Genomic DNA, 21,849 nt, shown 5'->3' with positions numbered 1-21,849 from the left:
TAATATCTTATTAGCTTAATATCTTCAAGGCTGATCTGTGTTCCCGTGGCCTCCGTCAGGGAATCCACGGACCCACCACAGTCCCCACAGCAGAGAAGGGAACGGTTCAGAAGAACAAGCCAAAGGACTTCCGGTCACACAAGAACACAGGGACATTTCCATTCTGGAGTCACTTTCTCCAGATGCAACTTTTTGATCCAGTATTTCCTGAATATCAAGAGCGATGGTGCAGCTGTGAAGGTGTTTGACTGTGGAAGAACCACTTCAGAGACAATATATACTACAAACTCAGGCAAACAATACGGCGTGTTCTTTACGAGGCGATTCTTTGCCAGAAGGATGTCTGTGCAGAGAGATGGGGGAGACCTCAGTGCGGCCTTTCAGACTTAAAAGGGGCCCAGAAGAAAGATGGGGACAGACTTTTGAGCAGGGGCTGTTGAGATAGGACAAGGGGTGATGGTTTTAAACTAAAGGAGGGAGATTCAGGCCAGACATGAGGAAGGAATTTTGGACACTGAGGGTGGTGAGAGCCTGGCCCAGGTTGAGCAGAGAGGTGGTGGCTGAACCATCCCTGGAGACATCCCAGGCCAGGCTGGACGGGGCTCTGAGCAACCTGAGCTGGTGAAGACGTCCCTGCTCATGGCAAGGGTTAGACTAGATGGTCTTTAATGGTCCCTTCCCTCTCAAACCATTCTACTATTCCTAATTTTTGAAAACGATTCGCAGACTGAAGGAAAGTCCTGGCTTCTGCAGAGCCAGCAATCCCTTTGCATGAGCCACATGTTCTTGTTTAGTCATTTTAAAGTTTTCGGTAGCTGCTTTGGAAAAACATTTGTGTGTTCCAGAGTGGATCCTCCCAAGCCCTGTATTTATTGGAATCAGCGTTGGCTGTTTCTCAGATGAGAAAAAAGCCAACAAAACCACACTGGTATCCATCAGAAGGCTGTTTCTTTTCAATTGACTCCTTTATAAATACGCTCACATGCGAGTGCTGACCATGCTGTGTATCCTCAACACCATATAAATGAAATTATATTCTCTCCCCAAAGACCTACCAGCCCTTTCGTGTGACCAGGGACATCAGACAAAGCAACATGGGTCTGTGTGATCAGCACTTGTCTGTCTTAGGCATCACGCAGCAAAAATAAAAGGGTCTGAAGGAAATAGTTGAAGGGGCGTTCTAATGATTACCGGGGAAAGCTGCACGTGGGCTTTGCGATTGAAACAGTTGGACAAGCAGCTAATATGGGCAGATGGTTCTAATGGCAAAGCCTGGCTTAGATTTCATGGGTTATTGAAGGTGGAAGTTAAGAGCACATTCAGCTTGGAAATTGGGTAAAAAGCCCAAATAAAATAAACAAGCCCAACTTGTCTATCAACCGCATTCCAAAAGGGTGATGTCTTACATAACCCCATTTAGGTGTGTGAGCTGGGAAGGGGGAAGAAGGGAAGGGCCCCATTCCAAAATGTCTATACAGATAAAATCAACTAGATTGTGTATGAGGAGACCTCTAAGTAATTTAAATTCATGACTCATTGGAGACTTTTCACTTCTTGTCTTTAAAATAATATATTCTGAATTAATAGTGATCTTTCCTGAGCTCTATCGGTTGTGTCTGAGAAGCCTAATGCTGAAGCGCTTGTATTGCTGGTTTATAAAACTGAGCAGAACACATAGGATCAAACCTTAGAAGCCCTTACTAGGTGTTATAAAACATAGAAAAGGGACTGGTTTTATTCCTGTTTATACTAGAACTGATTTTGAAAGCTAAGGATGACATTTCTTAAATGCGCTTAATATATGTATGTGTATATATTGAAGATAACAACAACTTTCCTTGATTTACACAGCTTAAAATGTTAATTCTGACTGGAGGAGCTCTGACCTAAGTGTTTCTTAGTCGCCGCCATGTCCTCCCAACCCCAGGTTATTATTCTCTGCCGACATCCATTGACCGGGTGTCTCATCCCAACACATGGGATGAGGACGAGTTCACTCCAAATGCGACACGCAAACACATTTCTTCACGGTCCAACAAAATAATCGGGATAGAGACAATCAAATGCTTCTATGTGGTTTCCAGTAGTGGGTTTTTTGCTATTCAGTCTTCCTCTGACTATTGTTTTTAGGCAGAGCTGATATACACTCTGAGAAGTCAGAATAACAACAGATGAGTCGAAAAACGATGCAACACAGAAGCTGAACAAGGATGATTTCCTCTCTACATTTGCAAAAAATAAGCCAAAGTTTGTATGGAGAAAGATGCATTTTAGCTGTGCTGACCAGTCCCTGTGGTGGCTGCCACAGCAAGTCTATTTGAGCTAGGTTTAAACTAGTTATCTTTAAACCAGCCACGACTAAAGTGTAGTAATCCTTTGAGGTGAATATCGCCCTGATCAACAGATGAGACCAGGTGTGAGCTGACTCTATTAATTCTGTGCCGTTATGTGAAGTGAATGACAGACAATCACTCCCGGGGTCCAATTCAATTGTGAGTTTACTAAAAGCATGTGGTGGAAATACTAATTACAGTGATTAGTGACTTGGCGAAAGTATTTTATGATATCACCGACCTTATCAATACATTATCAGCAAAAGTCCTACTGTGAGTGATGTATTGGCAACCATTAGTAGTTACAATATGAAATTTAACCGGAACCCAAGAGCAGAGCTTAAGATGATGTTACCCTTGTATGTTCCAAAGGGAAAGAAAGAGAGTGGTAGAGAGGGAAGGAAAACTAAGGTATAAGAGAGAGAGAGAAAGAGTAATACATCACGGAAGGAGGGACAAAGAAATAGGGATATAGAAAAAAGAGAGAAGGGAAGAGCAAAGAGAAAGGAAGAAAGAAAAGGGTGAGAGATTCAGTCTCTTACGGCTCCGCAGCGTGGATGACGAGACTTGTATCATGAGGGATTGAAGGGTCTCAGCCTTTCCCTTTTGTGTGCCATGCTGGGCATATCAGAAGATGGGGCTCTGTGCCCTGTGGCTCGTCCCCCCACCTCCGGTATCATCAGCTGGCCTGGGCTGAGGCTCATTAGCTTGTCATTGATATGTAAATCGCAGTTCACCCTACACTGAATGTGTCACCTCCTGTGAGTAGCTGAACTAGTTTCTCCACAATGTTTTCATCCATGATCCTTATCAATACACAACACTGGGTAAAATGAAAGAAACCGCACATTTTAATTTTATAACTTTCCAGGACAGCCTTGGCGGCAACAGCAAGACGGCCATGGTGGCCACAGTGAGCCCGGCGGCGGACAACTACGACGAGACCCTGTCCACGCTGAGGTACGCCGACCGGGCCAAGAACATCGTCAACCACGCCGTGGTGAACGAGGACCCCAACGCGCGCATCATCCGGGAGCTGCGCGAGGAGGTGGAGAAGCTGCGGGAACAGCTCACGAAAGCCGAGGTACAGATTTTAGTCTGGATTAATTAGCCAGTAGGTGCTGGCAAAGGCTGAAACACAGGAGGCTCCATGTGAACATGAGCAGAAACTTGTTTGCTGGGAGGTGCCAGAGCCTGGCCCAGGCTGCCCAGAGCGGGTGTGGAGTCTCCTGCTCTGAGACATTCAAACCCGCCTGGAGCAGCATAGGGGAAAGGGACCTGGGGGTCCTGGGGACAGCAGGATGACCACAGAAAAAGGGTTTAGTTCAGATATTACCAGGATATACTTGGGGAACATACATGTATACATACATGTGATATACATAGCCATAGCACCCTGAGAACACCCGATTTCATCTGATCTCGGAAGCTAAGCAGGTTTGGGCCCGGTCAGTACTTGGATGGGAGACCAGCTGGGAATAGCGGGTGCTGTGGGCTGAGCCAGCACTGGGCCCATGTGGCCAGGAAGCCAATGGTACCTGGGGTGGGTTAGAAGGGGGTGGTCAGTAGGTCAGAGAGGTTCTCCTGCCCCTCTGCTCTGTCCTCAGGAGACCACACCTGGAATCTTGTGTCCAGTTGTGGCCCCTCAGTTCCAGCAGGACAGGGAACTGCTGCAGAGAGTCCAGCGCAGCCACCAAGATGCTGAAGGGAGTGGAGCATCTCCCGTGTGAGGAAAGGCTGAGGGAGCTGGGGCTCTGGAGCTGGACAAGAGGACACTGAGGGGTGACCTTATTAATGTTTACAGATATCTAAAGGGTGAGTGTCAGGAGGATGGAGCCAGGCTCTTCTGGTGACAGCCAGTGATAGGACAAGGGGCAATGGGTACAAACTGGAACACAAAAGGTTCCACTTAAATTTGAGAAGCAACTTGTTTGGGGTGAGGGTGGCAGAGCCTGGCCCAGGCTGCCCAGGGAGGTTGTGGAGTCTCCTTCTCTGCAGACCCTGGACACCTTCCTGTGTAACCTCATCTGGGTGTTCCTGCTCCATGGGGGGATTGCACTGGATGAGCTTTCCAGGGCCCTTCAACCCCTGACATTCTGGGATTCTGTGAATTCTCCTCATGCCCTACAAAGCTGATACAAACAGCAGATACGTGGATCCGGACTCAGCCCAGCCCGGCAGGTTTTAGTTCTTTGAAAGCACTTAGTTTAAATCCCCAGCTTAGGGAGGACAAGCTGCTGGGCTTGACCCAGACAAATTAAAACACATGATATTAATTTTGGTGAGAAAAGATCAAAATGTATTTAAAAAGGGAGAAAGAGGATAATACTGTAAGCTTCTGGGGGGTTTGAGAAAAGTAAAGTGTCAAATTCTGTTCTGCCTCAGCTGTTTGGGAGAGAAAAAGACACTGACACCAAAATAACAAAAAGAAAACCAACCACAAAATAAAAACAGAAATAAAACCGCAACTTGGTAACCTCTGTATTTGGAAACGAGCTTTGCAAGTGAACCTGAGTGTCAGAATGAGCCAATGTTTCGGTTTATTGGCTCATTTTAGTAAGTTATTTCTGCATATTTCTGTCAGCACAATTAGATGGGCTACGAATGCAATAAGCGGAGAGGAGTACAAGCAATTAATTTGTTCTTTGGCCTTTACTGTGTAGCCTTTTCCTAGCAAACTCCACCGTTTACTCCACGCTCAATGCCACTGAGATGACAACTAGGGTGGGATTCTAATACTTGGGACTGGAAATATTTATTACTTCATATTAAGGAAACACGACTTCATTACTTTGGAAAGCTGCCGTTATTTTGGCATTGAACTGATATACACTTACATCATGCTCCTTGCACAATTTCAGCCAGGCAGCTGTGCAGATATTTGTAATATTGTCTAGCAGCTCTAAGGGATTCAATTCAGAACAGTTATAGTGTAAGCAAGCGTTATTTAACCGAATTCACAGGTTGTAGCCAGTCTGAATTCTTAAAATGCACAGGCAGAGCCCGGCCTATAAACTGCACAATCCTAAGACTCCACTGCTGTTGCTGTTGCTTTTCATCTGTGTCTTGAAATAAAAGTGAGATCGCTCAACGATGTGCTCAAACAGAAGCTGGTATCTCATGTTATCATCCACGTTTCAAGACTGACGTACAGAAAAAATCAAATGAAATTATATAAATGGAGATTTCTCATTGATAGCGTGGAGTAATTCTTTGTAGCGTTCATTTTTGAGAGCCAGGTAAGGACGTTCTGACAATGGGGTTTACAGAATCACAGAGTCACAGGCTGGTTGGGGTTGAAGGGACCTCTGTAGATCAACCAGTCCAACTCAGCTGCTCACGCAGGGTCCCCAGAGCAGATCATACAGGTGGGTCCACAGAATCACAGAATCCCAGAATGTCAGGGGTTGGAAGGGCCCTGGAAAGCTCATCCAGTGCAATCCCCCCATGGAGCAGGAACACCCAGATGAGGTTACACAGGAAGTGTCCAGGCGGGTTGGAATGTCTGCACAGAAGGAGACTCCACAACCTCCCTGGGCAGCCTGGGCCAGGCTCTGCCACCCTCACCCACAACAAGTTGCTTCTCATATTTAAGAAGTGGAACCTCCTGTGTTCCAGTTTGCACCCATTGCCCCTTGTCCTCTCATTGGATGTCACCGAGAAGAGCCTGGCTCTATCCTCCTGACACTCTCCCTTTCCATATTGATCCCCAGGAATGAGTCCCCCCTCAGTGTCCTCTTGTCCAGCTCCAGAGCCCCAGCTCCCTCAGCCTTTCCTCACCCGGGAGATGCTCCACTCCCTTCAGCATCTTGGTGGCTGCGCTGGACTCTCTGCAGCAGTTCCCTGTCCTGCTGGAACTGAGGGGCCACAGCTGGACACAAGATTCCAGGTGTGGTCTCCTGAGGGCAGAGCAGAGGGGCAGGAGAACCTCTCTGACCTACTGACCACCCCCTTCTAACCCACCCCAGGTACCACTGGCCTTCCTGATGAATATATTGAATAATACCGGCCCCAGCACTGACCCTTGGACACTGCACTAGATCTAGGCCTCAACTGGACTCTGCCCCATTGACCACGACTCTCTGGCTTCTTCCCTTCAGCCAGTTCACAGTCCACCTCATACCCGGTCATCCAGACCGCACTCCCTCAGTTTAGCTGTGAGGATGCTGTGGGAGACTGTGTGAATTATCTCACTCGTTTTACAGTTGAAGCGTGTGAAAACATTGAGTAATTTTCTCCAGGTCTAAATAAATGGACAAACAAGACTTAGACCTTGAGAACATCGTCATTTTGTCCTGCTCCGTAGCGTCCAGCGCTTTTACACGGATCATGTTTTATCCGTTACAATAAATCTCCTTTTCTGGAATGAACTGCATGTAACGAGGCCACTCGATTGGATTTGAATTACCACGAGGAGTTTTGATTTAATTGTTTAATTGTTTAATTGGCATTGCAGAAATACCTCCGAACCAAAGCCATCTCCTTCTCGTTAGCAGTAATGAACTAACGACCTGGGGAAGTCCACGGGGTTCAAGGTGATGGAGGAGGAATACGCCAGTGCTGAGAATGGAGGAAATAAATACATGTAATAGAATAGTATTGATGCCCTTTCCATTTTTGGAGTGTCTAATGGGTGACAGTGGGGATATCTTCTTATTATCAAGTGAAGGATGGAACATGGGCCTTTGTTTCATAAAACAAAAGCAGAGCGGTGATGGATTAGCAATAAATTGAATTCCGGTGTCCAGAAACACGTTGTAAGGCTTCTAAAATGCATATGTAGCGCTGGGTGACCAGGACACCTCAGGTGCCTTGATATTCACTATAGAAAACAAATCACACCTATCAGACCATATCAAAATGAATAATAAAAATGTATTGGTGGTGTGGCCATTGAAGCGACTGAGACGTGAACAGCCGAACCAGATCAGCCGCATCTGAGAAACAAGATCTGAGTCATTTGGGATCCTTGTGTTGATATAGAAACCAGATTAGTTTGCTTTCGAATATCGTCGGGCAAATCCGCCAATGTCATGTCATTGGTTTGCATGGAAATACATAAAATCCCCTTTAGCATTTGTACTCGAAGCTAATTAAACTCTCTTTTTGATGGCTTCTGCATTTATATGCATTATGTATTTTAAAAAAAGCCTTTGCTTACTGGTAAATGTGCCTTGGAGAATGAGGAATGGTGTGTTTTCTTTTTCCCCATCTATGTGAGAGCAACATGAGAAAAACACAAAGCACAACAAGCCACCTCATTTCATTCACTTTAATTTCCACAGGCTCTGAAATCGCCGGAATTAAAAGAACGCTTGGAAGAATCGGAAAAGCTGATTCAGGAAATGACCGTCACATGGGAAGAAAAATTAAGGAAAACGGAGGAAATCGCACAGGTTTGCTGCTTTCTTTCCCTCTGCCCCTTTTTATGAAAAATAGGTTTGTTTCTTTTGTCTGTCAGTTCATATTGTCTGAATTTCTGGGTAAGTAGGTCAAGCTTAGTGTTGAGAAGCTTCACTTAATTCCTGTGATGCCTCCGGGATCACTATTCTAATGGCAATAATGAATTGTCACCATATGCAAATTATTTCAAAAAATAATAACCCACGGATGAGGAGATTACAGGGATTTTATATTCTTCACACAGTAAAATTGTTTGTGAGGGGAGATGGAGCATTGAGAGCGTTGAATACAAGGCGCAAAGTGCCTCAATACACAAGGCAAAGGCCATTCAGAATATCAATAGATAGAACTGTTCATGATCTCGGTGTGTTTAAACACGTCCTACACTGATATTTAGGGCCTCAGACCATAATTGAATATGATAATTACGTTGAAAAATTACGCGGGTCACTTCAGTTATTGCGAGACGCTTCAATCCTTACACAAACACCAATGGATATATTTGCAATAGGGAGTTTTAAGGGGGAGAACTGTTGAAAGGTGATGAATAAGGATACAAATGATGAATAAGGATGTGATAAATAAGGATACAAAGGCCTCTTGTAGACAACACAATCAGAACAGACTCTCTTGACTTTGGTTTTAAAGATCCATTGTCAGAAATGCGTCTTGTGGCTACGAGCGCTCCCTCGGCTTCCATCACGGATTTGTGCCGTGGATTTTCCCCCTGTGTATAAGGGTGAAGAATAATAATAAATCTCTAATAATAATAAATCTCTAATAATAATAAATCTCTACTCTCATCCTACACAATAATTTCTAGATGTAGAAACCCTGAGCGTGCAAGGAGGTTGAAAAACTGGAGTCGTGCTCAACGCCACTGACTAAATCTGCCTTGATCTTTGCATTTTAGCTCCCGTTGTTTCTAAATTCTCACCTTGTTATGACATTTTGGAGCTGGGAGTTTCAAGACCCTTCCAGCTGTAGAAACAGCAATTTCTTTTATATATATATATATATTTATATTTTAGAGGAGGGATAAGGAGTAATGTTTGTGCAGCGCAAGGCGGGTTCAGGACCAGTGGAAAGAACGTTCTCCCATCTTCCGTAGGTTTACAGAGGCCCAAGGTTTAAGACTTTTATATCATGGCTTTTCAAGTGATTTTATTTTTAGTCAGTGTCCCCAACATCCATCTGTCAAATTATAATGGGGCAGGCGGGTGGGATGGGGAGATCATGGTAAATCTTTGAGGAAAGGATGATTTTTTCCGCATTTTCAGTGAGTTATTTGACGTACTCCTAATGTATTTTCAATGTTTAAGTCGATTAACGTGAGGTCTTGAGCAAAAATTCACAGGAACTGGCTGATTTTCTATAAGTCGATGCCGTGAGATTTGGACTGCGGGGCCAAGTCTTGCGTTGGTCGACACTTTATCTCCGCCTGTAGATAAGGGGGAATTATGTGAACTTCAGAGCCTGGCAGTGATGATGGGAAGAGCGATCTGGACATTACACTGCTGTTCTTCCCTCTGTCCTTTGTTTTTCTCGCACGCACACACACGATTTTCCTTCCAGGGCCGATCTGTTGGGTTTGCAAGTGAAAATCAGGGAGTTGCACTTGCTGTTCTTTGCAGTTTTTGTCTTGATTAGACTTGGTACAGCTCCAGTGTTGAGCAGAGAATTATATCGAATAGCATGATATGCTCAGTTTTTAAGCACGAAGCAGAGTGGTGAGTAAAGCTCAGAACCTTACTAAACATTCCAGCATTATTCCTAATTATATATATATATATCTGTAGATATTGTCAGAAATGCCTCTTGTGACTACGAGCGCTCCCTCGGCTTCCATTGCGGATTCGTGCCATGGATTTTCCCGCTATATAGAAGGCTGAAGAATAATAATAAATCTCTAATAATAATAAATCTCTAATAATAATAAATGTCTACTCTAATACTAATAAATTTTATATATATACATATATATGTTTAAGCCTCAGCATCACAGGAAAGGCCCTGCAGGTCTCTTGTATTTCTTTACTTACCTGTTTTACGCTCTGTTTCTGCTCCCCCTTAGTAATTCTATGAGCGACATCCCATTAATTTTTTACATTTTCTCATGGATAGCGACTCGCTTTCCAGTTTCTTTATGAACAATCCTCAGCGTTTCCATCTCAGTGTATTTTGCAGAAGAATCCTTTTGCTGTTCTTAAGCCAGAAACGTTTAACGTCCCACTTTCCTCACCCAAACGCTTCCCTCGGAGAGATGCACATTTGCACACAGTAACGCTTTGTTCTCGAATTCTATCAAGTCTATTGACAAGAACAACACACCACCCAAACCGCCGCTGTTCTCGTTCAGCGGGAAGCGGTATTTGCGTTGCTTAAATAGCAGGTTGCCGGTTTGCGAAGGGCCGGGCGTCGATGGGAATAATTTTTGGATGGCCGCTCTCTTGCAGGAGCGGCAGAAGCAGCTGGAAAGCCTCGGCATATCTCTGCAGTCTTCCGGAATCAAAGTCGGGGATAATAAGTGTTTCCTGGTTAATCTGAACGCAGACCCAGCTCTCAATGAACTTCTGGTGTACTATTTGAAGGTAAAAATATACATTAATATATATAGATATAAGTTTTTAAATAGAAGGGGACTCCAGGTGCCATTGGAGTGCTTGGAGAATGTTATAAAACTGCATATCTCTGACACTCACGGCCTCATCAGAATTAATATGAGCACAACCTTTTTATTTCAAATCTAATTCTTTGTAGCAGAGGAATGGTTGAGGTTTTATATTTTCATTGTGTTTTTTGAAAAGAAAGAGATGCTTTCTTTTATCAACTGTCTTCTGGGGTTTTTTTAACGATCGTTTTCACACTGTTTTACCCAGAAAAGCATTTTTTCTGGGCATATCAGGAAAAATGCGTATCAGCAAGTTTGCTGATGACACCAAGCTGGGAGGAGTGGTGACACTGGAAGCTGTGCTGCCATCAGAGACCTGAACAGGCTGGAGAGCTGGGCGGGGAAAATGTAATGAACTACAACAAGGTCAAGTGTAGAGTCTTGAATCTGGGCAGGAACAACCCCAGGTTCCAGTGTAAGTTGGGGAATGACCTGTTGGAGAGCAGTGTAGGGGAAAGGGACCTGGGGGTCCTGGGGACAGCAGGGTGACCATGAGCCAGCACTGGGCCCTTGTGGCCAGGAAGCCAATGGTACCTGGGGTGGGTTAGAAGGGGGTGGTCAGTAGGTCAGAGAGGTTCTCCTGCCCCTCTGCTCTGCCCTGGGGAGACCACACCTGGAATCTTGTGTCCAGTTGTGGCCCCTCAGTTCCAGCAGGACAGGGAACTGCTGCAGAGAGTCCAGCGCAGCCACCAAGATGCTGCAGGGAGTGGAGCATCTCCCGTGTGAGGAAAGGCTGAGGGAGCTGGGGCTCTGGAGCTGGACAAGAGGACACTGAGGGGGGACTCATTCATGGGGATCAATATGGAAAGGGGCAGTGTCAGGAGGATGGAGCCAGGCTCTTCTCGGTGACAACCAGTGACAGGACAAGGGCCAGTGGGTATAAACTGGAAGGTCCCACTTAAATCTGATAAGAAACTTCTTCCCAGTGAGGGTGCCAGAGCCTGGCCCAGGCTGCCCAGGGGGGTTGTGGAGTCTCCTTCTGTGCAGACATTCCAACCCGCCTGGACACCTTCCTGTGTAACCTCATCTAGGTGTTCCTGCTCCATGGGGGGATTGCACTGGATGAGCTTTCCAGGGCCTTTCCAACCCCTGACATTCTGTGATTCTGTGATTCTGTATCAATAATCATCTCACTTCTACATGTGTAGTACTGAGTTCACTTGAAGAAAAGCATTTTTATTCGTCTTCGTGTAATTTGCCAGGAGTGGAAATGGAGTTCTGTTCTGCCTTAGTGCTAATGTGCTGTCCCCGCTATTGACACCCAACAGGAAACACATAACGTGACTTTCAGGAAAATCCGTGTGGTTTATTCCAGTTTAATGAGCGCTGGATGTGATCTGGAGGAGAAATGAGATCCGACATTTTTAATCGACACTTTAGAACGCAAGTTGTAGAAATCTGGGTGTTTGAGCTTCGCCTTAAGTCATTCTCTTCAGCCACAGAATGGACAATGGGGCTGAAAAATGGGTTTGGTTTAGTCAGCCTTAGGAAATACATGATGCTCTGTTGTATCGGTCACAGCCGTTCTGTCATATCCCAGCGACACAAAGAACTTTCTCAATGTTGCATCTATTTTCATTTTCTAGTGAAAATCCCTTTCCATGGGGTGGGTTTTGTCTTGTTCTGTTAGTCTTTATCTTTTAACTTTCTTTTTAGAACACAAATTCGTTTTGTTGGTTGAGAATTCCGGTGGAGAAATCCCCGCGCTTTCAAATTCTTTCAATTAAAATGACTCACATCTGCTTTGCCTAAAATCCTGAGATTGAACCCTCTTGCTTCTCAGAGTAAATAGTTTGCTTGTGTTCTTTTAATACTGAGCTGCGTGTTTAGTGATTCTTGTAAGCGCCAAAGAACAACTTGATCAGACTTATCTAAACTATTGAATCTGTTCCTCAAAAATTGCTCGGAGATGGTTAAAAGAGAAGCACATGAACTGGGGTGTGTGGAGTGATCCTTTCTCTGCCAAATCCCTCCTGTCCTGAGGGGTGCGCGAAGAGTTCTGGGGGACAACAGGGTGACCGTGAGTCACCAATGTGCCCTGTGGCCAAGAGGCCAATGGGACCTGGGGTGCATGAGGAAGAGTGTGAGCAGCAGGTCAGGGAGGTTGTTCCTCCCCCTCTGCTCTGCCCTGGGGAGGCCCCATCTGCAGCTGTGGGTCCAGTTCGGGGCTCCCCAGTTGAAGAAGGACAAGGAATTACTGGAGAGAGTCCAGCAGAGGGACACAAAGATGCTGAGGGGTCTGGAGCATCTTTGTGATGAGGAGACTGAGAGAGCTGGGGCTGTTGAGCTGGAGAAGCTGAGAGCGATCTGGTGGACAGCAGGATGACCATGAGCCAGCACTGGGCCCTTGTGGCCAGGAAGCCAATAGTACCTGGGGTGGGTTAGAAGGGGGTGGTCAGCAGGTCAGAGAGGTTCTCCTGCCCCTCTGCTCTGCCCTGGGGAGACCACACCTGGAATCTTGTGTCCAGTTGTGGCCCCTCAGTTCCAGCAGGACAGGGAACTGCTGGAGAGAGTCCAGCGCAGCCACCAAGATGCTGCAGGGAGTGGAGCATCTCCCGTGTGAGGAAAGGCTGAGGGAGCTGGGGCTCTGGAGCTGGACAAGAGGACACTGAGGGGGGACTCATTCCTGGGGATCAATATGGAAAGGGGCAGTGTCAGGAGGATGGAGCCAGGCTCTTCTCGGTGACAACCAGTGACAGGACAAGGGGCAATGGGTATAAATTGGAAGGTCCCACTTAAATGTGATAAGAAGCTTCTTCTCAGTGAGGGTGGCAGAGCCTGGCCCAGGCTGCCCAGGGGGTTGTGGAGTCTCCTTCTGTGCAGACATTCCAACCCGCCTGGACACCTTCCTGTGTAACCTCACCTGGGTGTTCCTGCTCCATGGGGGGATTGCACTGGATGACCTTTCCAGGGCCCTTCCAACCCCTGACATTCTGGGATTCTGTGATTTGCTTGCGATGTTTCATTCTCTTTTTCCCCCTAAGGAAAGTACTGATCAACTTTCTGATTTCGGAACTAAATGACCAGGTTCATCCAGAAGGAGAATAGTCAAGTTAGAACTAGTGAACGTCTGCAGTCCGTGGCTAACATCTGGATTCCTCTTCCCCAGGAGCACACGTTAATAGGCTCGGACAACTCTCAAGATATCCAGCTGTGTGGAATGGGAATTCTTCCTGAGCACTGCATTATAGACATCACCCCAGAAGGACATGTTGTGTTAACACCCCAAAAAAATACTCGGTAAGGGGATAAAATACAACTCCAGTTGTGTAAGAATTATGGTTTGTTAGTATTTTATTATTAGTGGTGCAAAAAGATCAGTAAAAAATTAACTTTCCCATATGGTCTGAGGTAAGGAAATTCTACTTGTGTTCTGCTCGAATTGTCAGCTCGTGTCTTTCGTTCTAAAGCGATCTCTCCCTGCGATGGCGTTTATAGTAGAAGTTTTCAAAAAGGTGATGGACAAATCGCAAATGCTTTCAGAAAGCAGAGACTCGCCAATTTGCAGCTGTGTAGGTGGAACTCTGTCAAAATTATTCAATATATTCATCAATGATTTGGACGAGGGAATAGAGTGACTGTCAGCAAGTTTGCTGGTGACACCAAGCTGGGAGGAGTGGTGACACTGGAAGCTGTGCTGCCATCAGAGACCTGGACAGGCTGGAGAGCTGGGCGGGAAAATGTAATGAACTAGAACAAGGGCAAGTGTAGAGTCTTGAATCTGGGCAGGAACAACCCCAGGTTCCAGTGTAAGTTGGGGAATGACCTGTTGGAGAGCAGCGTAGGGGAAAGGGACCTGAGGTCCTGGGGACAGCAGGGTGACCATGAGCCAGCACTGGGCCCTTGTGGCCAGGAAGCCAATGGGACCTGAGGTGGGTTAGAAGGGGGTGGTCAGTAAGTCAGAGAGGTTCTCCTGCCCCTCTGCTCTGCCCTGGGGAGACCACAGCTGGAATCTTGTGTCCAGTTGTGGCCCCTCAGTTCCAGCAGGACAGGGAACTGCTGGAGAGAGTCCAGCGCAGCCACCAAGATGCTGAAGGGAGTGGAGCATCTCCCGTGTGAGGAAAGGCTGAGGGAGCTGGGGCTCTGGAGCTGGACAAGAGGACACTGAGGGGTGACCTCATTAATGTTTACAGATACATAAAGGGTGAGTGTCAGGAGGATGAAGCCAGGCTCTTCTTGGCAACAACCAATGGTAGGACAAGGGGCAATGGGTTCAAACTGGAACACAAAAGTTTCAACTTAAATTTGAGAAGAAACTTGTTGGGGTGAGGGTGGCAGAGCCTGGCCCAGGCTGCCCAGGGGGATTGTGGAGTCTCCTTCTGTGCAGACATTCCAACCCGCCTGGACACCTTCCTGTGTAACCTCATCTGGGTGTTCCTGCTCCATGGGGGGATTGCACTGGATGAACTTTCCAGGGCCCTTCAATCCCTGACACTCTGGGATTCTGTGAAAATTTGAATTCATTTTGTAGGAAACATGTTGATATGCAAAGAGCTGGTGAAGCAATTGTTGCTTTATTTGATTAAGCAGCAGTACTTGAAAAGCTGCTGGTACATTCAGATTGATCACAAAATGACGTGCACCATCAGCATCTCCAGTAATTTCTTGTTAGATACGCAAAATTCAAGAATTTCACATTCACCCTTATTCATACTTGATCTTTCTTTGAGCAGATTGGCCTGGGTGACATCCTGAGTTTCTATTCTGGTTTCATCCTATTTTCAAACTTAACTTGACTCTGGAATTAAAGTTATTTCTGATTATTACGATTAGTTTGTTGTCTTTAAGCCATTTAGGTAGCAAAGTTCTCTGATGCCTTATTATAATTTTTCTGTATTTCGAAGCAGTGCGAAAAGCGTTGGTTTCCAGTGACGTCCTTTTTCTGGCCCTTCATTTTGAAGCCTTAAATAGATGCATTTGCTTTAGATTTTTTGCCTTTTCCCAGGACGTTCGTAAATGGTTCTGCTGTCGTGTGTCCCATCCAGCTGCATCATGGAGACAGGATACTCTGGGGAAACAACCATTTCTTCAGGTACAAAAGATATTGAAGAATTTGGAAGGTCGCACTGACTTTGCTTTAGGATGACGCGTAAGGAAAGATGGGGTGGAGCATTCCGATTGCTTTTTCATTGGGATTATAAAGGCAATGCTGATGTTTGGCTGCTCTCGAATGCTCAATGTCATAACAACTGCGCGTGTTCTCTTGCAGAAGAGATTTAATTTTAATTTTAATTTCAATTTATTCGAGTACCACAGTAATATTAATTAATTTCTCTTCCACGATGGAAGAAAGACACCCAAGCTTTGACTTGGATAGCTTGCCTTTGCATTTTGCTCCTAAGGCGTTAGATTTTTGGCTGATGTTATATGATGATCTGGGTCTTACAAGGACACTGTGTTCTCTGTTCCTTGGATCAGACACAAGTGTTCTGTGAAATGCTTTATTCTTTAAATCTTCCATGTCTGGTCTGAAAGACCTTAAAGATCAGTGGGTTTAAATGATCACCTTAAGAATAATTGTTTTATGCTTGAAAGAAGAATCTGCATAAAAATTAAGGTATAATTTCATGATTGCCTCTAAATTATTTGTATATGGGATGACCAAGGAAGTTGATGGCTGTCCAAACTGTATGATTAGTAATATCAGGTACTCTCTATTATTAGAGCCTAGAACGGATTAATTAGTTTGCCTTGAACTCCCCTGTTTACCCTGAGAAAAACTCCACTTTTGGGAGGTTGACAATATTTTGAAAGCGAAAATTCTACCTATTTGGATAATCTACTTAATTTTAATATTTGACAGCAACACTTGGTTTCGAAATCGAGCAATTCGTAGTTCTTGACAAATTCTCCCCTTATTTAAAGGCTGAATTTGCCCAAGAAGAAAAAGAAGGCGGAGAACGAGGAGGAAGAGCGAGACAACGCCATGAAGGGCAGTAATAGCGTGGAGCAGCTGGATGTAGACGGCGACAACTCCAGCGAAGTGTCCAGTGAGATCAACTTCAGCTACGAATACGCCCAGATGGAAGTCACCATGAAGGCGCTTGGCAGTAATGGTAAGAAGCAATAGAAATTAGTGGAAATAGGTACAGAATATGAGATTATATCTTAAAGGAGTCTAAACCACAGGCTTCTTCACTTACAACTTCCTACTGGAGAGTTATTCTCGTGGATGAATCGTCGTAACCTTTGCAAAAAGCATCACAGACTCTTTCGTTTGACAGTTGAGGAAGAAGCTGAAACTGGAATAGTGGTGGAACTGCAGCCTCAAATCAAGATGGTTTTCACTTTGTTGTGTATTTTCCTTGTGTCGTGTCTCACTTCGGCATTAACTATAGTGATTTCTATCTCTGAAACTATGTTCCTTATGGTCTTACGTAGCCATCCCCAATTGGCATGGTTTTGGGAAACAGGAAGGCTTTTTGCAGTTTGGTCTTTCTCTTAATTCTCTTAAATCGTCCATCCAGTCTGTTCTCTAGATGTTTATTTCACTCCACAGTTCAGCAGCATTTTTTTAATATGCATTGCAGAAAAAATGTAATCTCTTCCTCCTTTTATATGGTAACGATGCTAACGTCTCTAGGACGTTCCTCACCATGGATTTCAGTGGCTGCTGCAGGTATAGAATGGGGATGGGAGGTACCAAATCACAGTAATTTGTGCCTTGCCCAGGGTCATACAACATATCTGCAACAGAATGGGGGAAAAAAATCTCATATTTCTGCGTCTCTGCCCCAAATTGATTACACAATTGCTTCCATTTAGTTTGATGGTTTGACCCTCAGAAGCGCTACCTTCTATCTTTTCGACATCTCCCTAGATCCAATGCAGTCGATCCTGCAGAGCCTGGAGCAGCAGCACGAGGAGGAGAAGAGATCGGCGCTGGAGCGGCAGAGGCTGATGTACGAGCACGAGCTGGAGCAGCTGCGCCGGCGCTTGTCGCCGGAGAAGCAGCATTTCCGCAGCATGGAGCGCTTCTCCTTCCATTCCCCCAGCGCGCAGCAGCGCTTGCGGCAGTGGGCTGAGGAGAGGTGAGTGACCCCGTCTGACCTTCAGGAGTGTTCATTCCAGTTCCTCAGTGCTAGTGAGTTTTGCAGGGTTTGACTGGACGAAAGCAAATGTCACTCCAGTCTTCAAAAAGGGCAAGGAGGAGGACACGAGTAACTATAGACCCGTCAGCTTCACTTCTATCCCTGGGAAACTGATGGAACGATTTATCCTCGGTGCCATCTCAAGTCATATCAAGGATAAGAGGGTCATTAGGGGCAGTCAGCATGGCTTCACCAAGAGGAAGTCGTGCTTGACCAACCTCATTGACTTTTATGAGGATATAACAAGATGGATGGATGATGGCAGAGCGGTGGATGTGGTCTACCTTGACTTGAGTAAGGCATTTGACACAGTCTCCCACAGCATCCTCACAGCTGAACTGAGGGAGTGTGGTCTGGATGATCGGGTAGTGAGGTGGACTGAGAACTGGCTGAAGGGAAGAAGCCAGAGAGTCGTGGTCAATGGGGCAGAGTCCAGTTGAGGCCTGGATCTAGTGGAGTGTTCAAGGGTCAGTGCTGGGGCCGGTATTGTTCAATATATTCATCAATGACTTGGATGAGGGACTAGAGTGACTGTCAGCAAGTTGGCTGGTGACACCAAGCTGGGAGGAGTGGTGACACTGGAAGCTGTGCTGCCATCAGAGACCTGGACAGGCTGGAGAGCTGGGCAGGGAAAATTTAATGAACTAGAACAAGGGCAAGTGTAGAGTCTTGAATCTGGGCAGGAACACCCCCAGGTTCCAGTGTAAGTTGGGGAATGACCTGTTGGAGAGCAGTGTAGGGGAAAGGGACCTGGGGGTCCTGGGGACAGCAGGATGAGTATGGAAAAGGGTTTATTTCAGATACTCTCAGGATATAGTTGGGGAACATATACATATACATACATGTGATATATACAGCCATAGCACCCTGAGAACACCCAGTCTCATCTGATCTGGGAAGCTAAGCAGGGTCAGGCCCGGTCAGTACTTGGATGGCAGACCATCTGGGAATAGCGGGTGCTGTGGGCTGAGCCAGCACTGGGCCCTTGTGGCCCGGAAGGCCAATGGTACTTGGGGTGGGTTAGAAGGGGGGTGGTCAGTAGGCCGAGAGAGGTTCATCCATCTGTCTGACCTGGGCAGGTCCTGGCAACCACAAGAGTGTGGGAAGAAAAGAAAATAAGAGGATGATGCAAAGGACGTTGATCTAGAGTGTTGAAAAAGCTGTTTAATAACAATTGGAGCCGCTATTCTCTTTGCCTCTTCCCAGGAATTTGCACTGAGGTTATTTACTTCAGGCTCTAAATGATCATTTTCAGTATGACTGTCAAAAGAGCATCTGCAGGAGGAGAATGAAACATGCCCTAAAGCAATGAGTCTGGTAAAGAGGTTGTATTGAGAAAACAAAAGTGGAATTTATATGGCTAAATAAGCAACTTTTGAAATAGGAAATATTTGTGCATTTCGTTCGCCTGATTTTTGTGTTATAAAGCTGAACGTTAAGACTCCTTCCTGTCAAGCGATCGTTTGTTTCACACTCACTTCAGCACTCGAATTCCGTGACTTTTCCTTTTCTCCCTCTCCAAATCTTCTTTCAGGGAGGAGATGTTGACCCACAGCCTAAGGAAGCTGCGCGAGCAGATCGTTAAAGCCAATTTGTATGTGAGAGAAGCCAATTTTATCAGTGAGGAGCTGGACAAGAGGACGGAGTATAAAGTGACCCTCCAGATCCCAGCTTCAAGCCTTAATGCCAACAGCAAGGTAAGGCGGCCCCTTGGTGATGATATTTGTAAGATTCTGACTTTAATGCTCTAGAGAAGTTCGCTGTTTTATTCATGTGCATTAAACATGTCTCTGTTGGTGCGTGCTACATCCTTATCTTATTTTCAATGATTTGCTACCATGTCTTTTAACAAGCTCACTTACCAATAGACGTTACGGTGCAAGATCTTTCCGCTGGCATCCAAGTTTTGCTTCTGTTGCAGAGTTATCAAGTCTGTGCAGGTTCGGGATCCTCTGGTTCGAGTATTTACCATCAACTCATGGCCATTTGGCTTTACATCACCCTAGTGAGCTGAGATAATGCCCCATTGTGCATGGAGGAACAGGAGCAGAGAGGATTTGGATGATTTATTTCAGAGATCTTCGAAATTTTGGAAGGAGGGAACTAAGCCCTGACTTCTCTGTCTTAGTCTGGCTAGCTAAGCTGGTTTATTATTTCTATTCTTGATGTCAGCTCAGTATTTTGAGGATAACCAGGCTGTCATTAGTACAGATGTATTTAATCCAGGATTAGAGTTTTTATCAAATGCTTTAGAAGTTTCTCTTGGTTGCTTGGTTCTTTCAGTCTTCTGTCCCATCTAGAAAGAGGATAGCAAAGAGCGTTAATTGTGCTAATTGAAAGCTGCAGAACGCAGTAACCTGAGCTAGAACTGCAGCCCTTCTGCTATTTGTGAAATACTTAAATCTTCCTATTTGCAACACTTATGTAAGGCAAAAATTCGCGGAAACTAGTAGCTCTGATTAAACTGCACCCAAATGCGCTCTGACAGCGCAACGCAGAGTCTGACGTGCTTGAATTTGGTTGCTCAAGCTACAATAATTAAAAAAAAAACCCACAAAATCCAGACTTTCCCCAAATATATTCTCAGTATTTTATTGTTTTAAAGTATTCTTTCATTATTACGACACAAATGCCTCATGGATGTCTCTGCAATTGTTTTGCAGAGAGGTGCCATTCTCAGCGAACCTGCGATCCAGGTGAGGAGGAAAGGGAAAGGCAAACAGATCTGGTCGCTGGAGAAGCTGGAGAATCGACTGGTCGACATGAGGGACCTTTACCAGGAGTGGAAAGACTGCGAGGAAGACAACCCAGTGAGTAAAAATGACTCCAGTGTTCTGCTGATAGAATTACAGTCCTATTATATATCTTTTTTAAGTAGATGTGAGAAAATCTTTGGATATGCGAAGAGTTAAATTTTCCTGAGCCTTGGCTTTTCCCAAGCAGATCTTCAGCACATCATTAACCTTTATCTTGTCACTTTGATGCTTGTTTGCATGCGTATTTGGTGACCAAACTAAGCATGAAATGAGTGGTAAGCAAAGACAATGGGAGCTGATGTTCAGGCTGACTTCTCTCATTCCAACAACATTAAAGACAATTTGCCAAGGACGGGCCTTACACTTGATCCAATTAAAATTTAAGCTTCCATTCTTCTTGTGATCTAATGGAGCCTGTTGCTTGAGTCCTTAGGCTGCTTGCGCGGTGCTTTGAAAACTGTTTAATGAAATGTTTGTTTTCCTTACTGTATTCTGAATTTAATTAAAGGTGATGAGAGCTTATTTCAGGAGAGCGGACCCGTTCTACGATGAGCAGGAGAACCACAGCCTGATCGGAGTAGCCAACGTCTTTCTTGAGTGCCTGTTCTACGATGTGAAACTGCAGTACGCCGTTCCCATCATCAATCAGAAGGGAGAGGTTTGTCATTCTGTAATACATCAATTGCTTAATTATATCCCATGGATCTTATTACCAATATAGAGCAGATAATTTCCAGCTTCATGTGCACAAGCTCTTTGCTAACAGTTTGGAATTCATAATGCAAATTAATAATGCAAATCCCATCCTGACTTAGTGGAGTTGTTTAGGCAGCTCTGAATTCCAGTGCAGCAGTTGTGAAAGGAGGAAGCTTTGTGAACACCTTTCTGAACAAAACAGCCCAAAATAAGTGCTCTGTAGAAGGAATTTCACTGGCTACCATCAAGACAGCCTCTTAAATATATAGATATATATATATACTATAAGAACAACTTCAAAGGCAGCTGGAGCATACCAGGCAACATTCTCTTTGCTCTGCATCACTCGTTGCTCTTTGCAGACTCTCCAGAGTGAAGGTGAGATTGCAGTTTGCTGCTCCCAAAGTCACTCTAGTGGCCGATCCCTTCATTTTTACAGCAAGAAATTCTGATTCTGCCCCCAAAGTGTTCTGCATCGGGTACAACAAATGCGCGGTGCAAAAGGATGGAAAGATGATGTGTTGTCTGCTCACAGAGTGGAAACAGCGGTAGTTACTGCTTGGAAAACACCTGTCGCTGTTTTCTGGCATGCGAGTAATTCTTGTTCATTTCTTATCAGGTATCGGGGCGTCTCCACGTCGAGGTCGTTCGAGTGAGCGGAGAGATAGACGAGAGGTTGGTTGGAGGGGAGGATGGTCCTGACTGTTCCAATGAAAATGACGCTCAGGAGAGAAAACTGGTCTGCAGGGTGAGTTCAAGATATGTCCCAAGCTCTGGGCAACCCACCCGCTTTCAGTCCAACTCTTAACATCGGGAAGTTAAGTTTGAGGACATAGCAAGATGGATGGATGATGGCAGGACGGTGGATGTGGTCTGCCTTGACTTCAGTAAAGCATTTG

The 21,849-nt window shown here is 45.3% G+C and overlaps 1 protein-coding gene across 1 annotated transcript in view; it reads left to right on the top strand.

Moving 5' to 3' along the window:
- The window catches only part of KIF13B (kinesin family member 13B), a 123,143-nt gene that overhangs the window by 54,003 nt on the left and 47,291 nt on the right, over positions 1–21,849 (top strand). Inside the window, exons 11-21 of the mRNA XM_080342525.1 lie at positions 3,205–3,417; positions 7,619–7,729; positions 10,193–10,327; positions 13,517–13,647; positions 15,353–15,439; positions 16,273–16,463; positions 17,228–17,438; positions 19,033–19,195; positions 20,162–20,308; positions 20,763–20,912; positions 21,570–21,698. Coding sequence (XP_080198651.1) covers positions 3,205–3,417; positions 7,619–7,729; positions 10,193–10,327; positions 13,517–13,647; positions 15,353–15,439; positions 16,273–16,463; positions 17,228–17,438; positions 19,033–19,195; positions 20,162–20,308; positions 20,763–20,912; positions 21,570–21,698 — 1,668 coding nt within the window. The remainder of the gene's footprint in view (positions 1–3,204; positions 3,418–7,618; positions 7,730–10,192; positions 10,328–13,516; positions 13,648–15,352; positions 15,440–16,272; positions 16,464–17,227; positions 17,439–19,032; positions 19,196–20,161; positions 20,309–20,762; positions 20,913–21,569; positions 21,699–21,849) is intronic.

The sequence above is a fragment of the Nesoenas mayeri genome (genome assembly GCF_963082525.1).
Source record: "Nesoenas mayeri genome assembly, chromosome: 3".
Classification (NCBI taxonomy): Eukaryota; Metazoa; Chordata; class Aves; order Columbiformes; family Columbidae; genus Nesoenas; species Nesoenas mayeri.
Note: the sequence above shows the minus strand (reverse complement) of the source record. Positions and strands in the feature narration are given on the sequence as shown.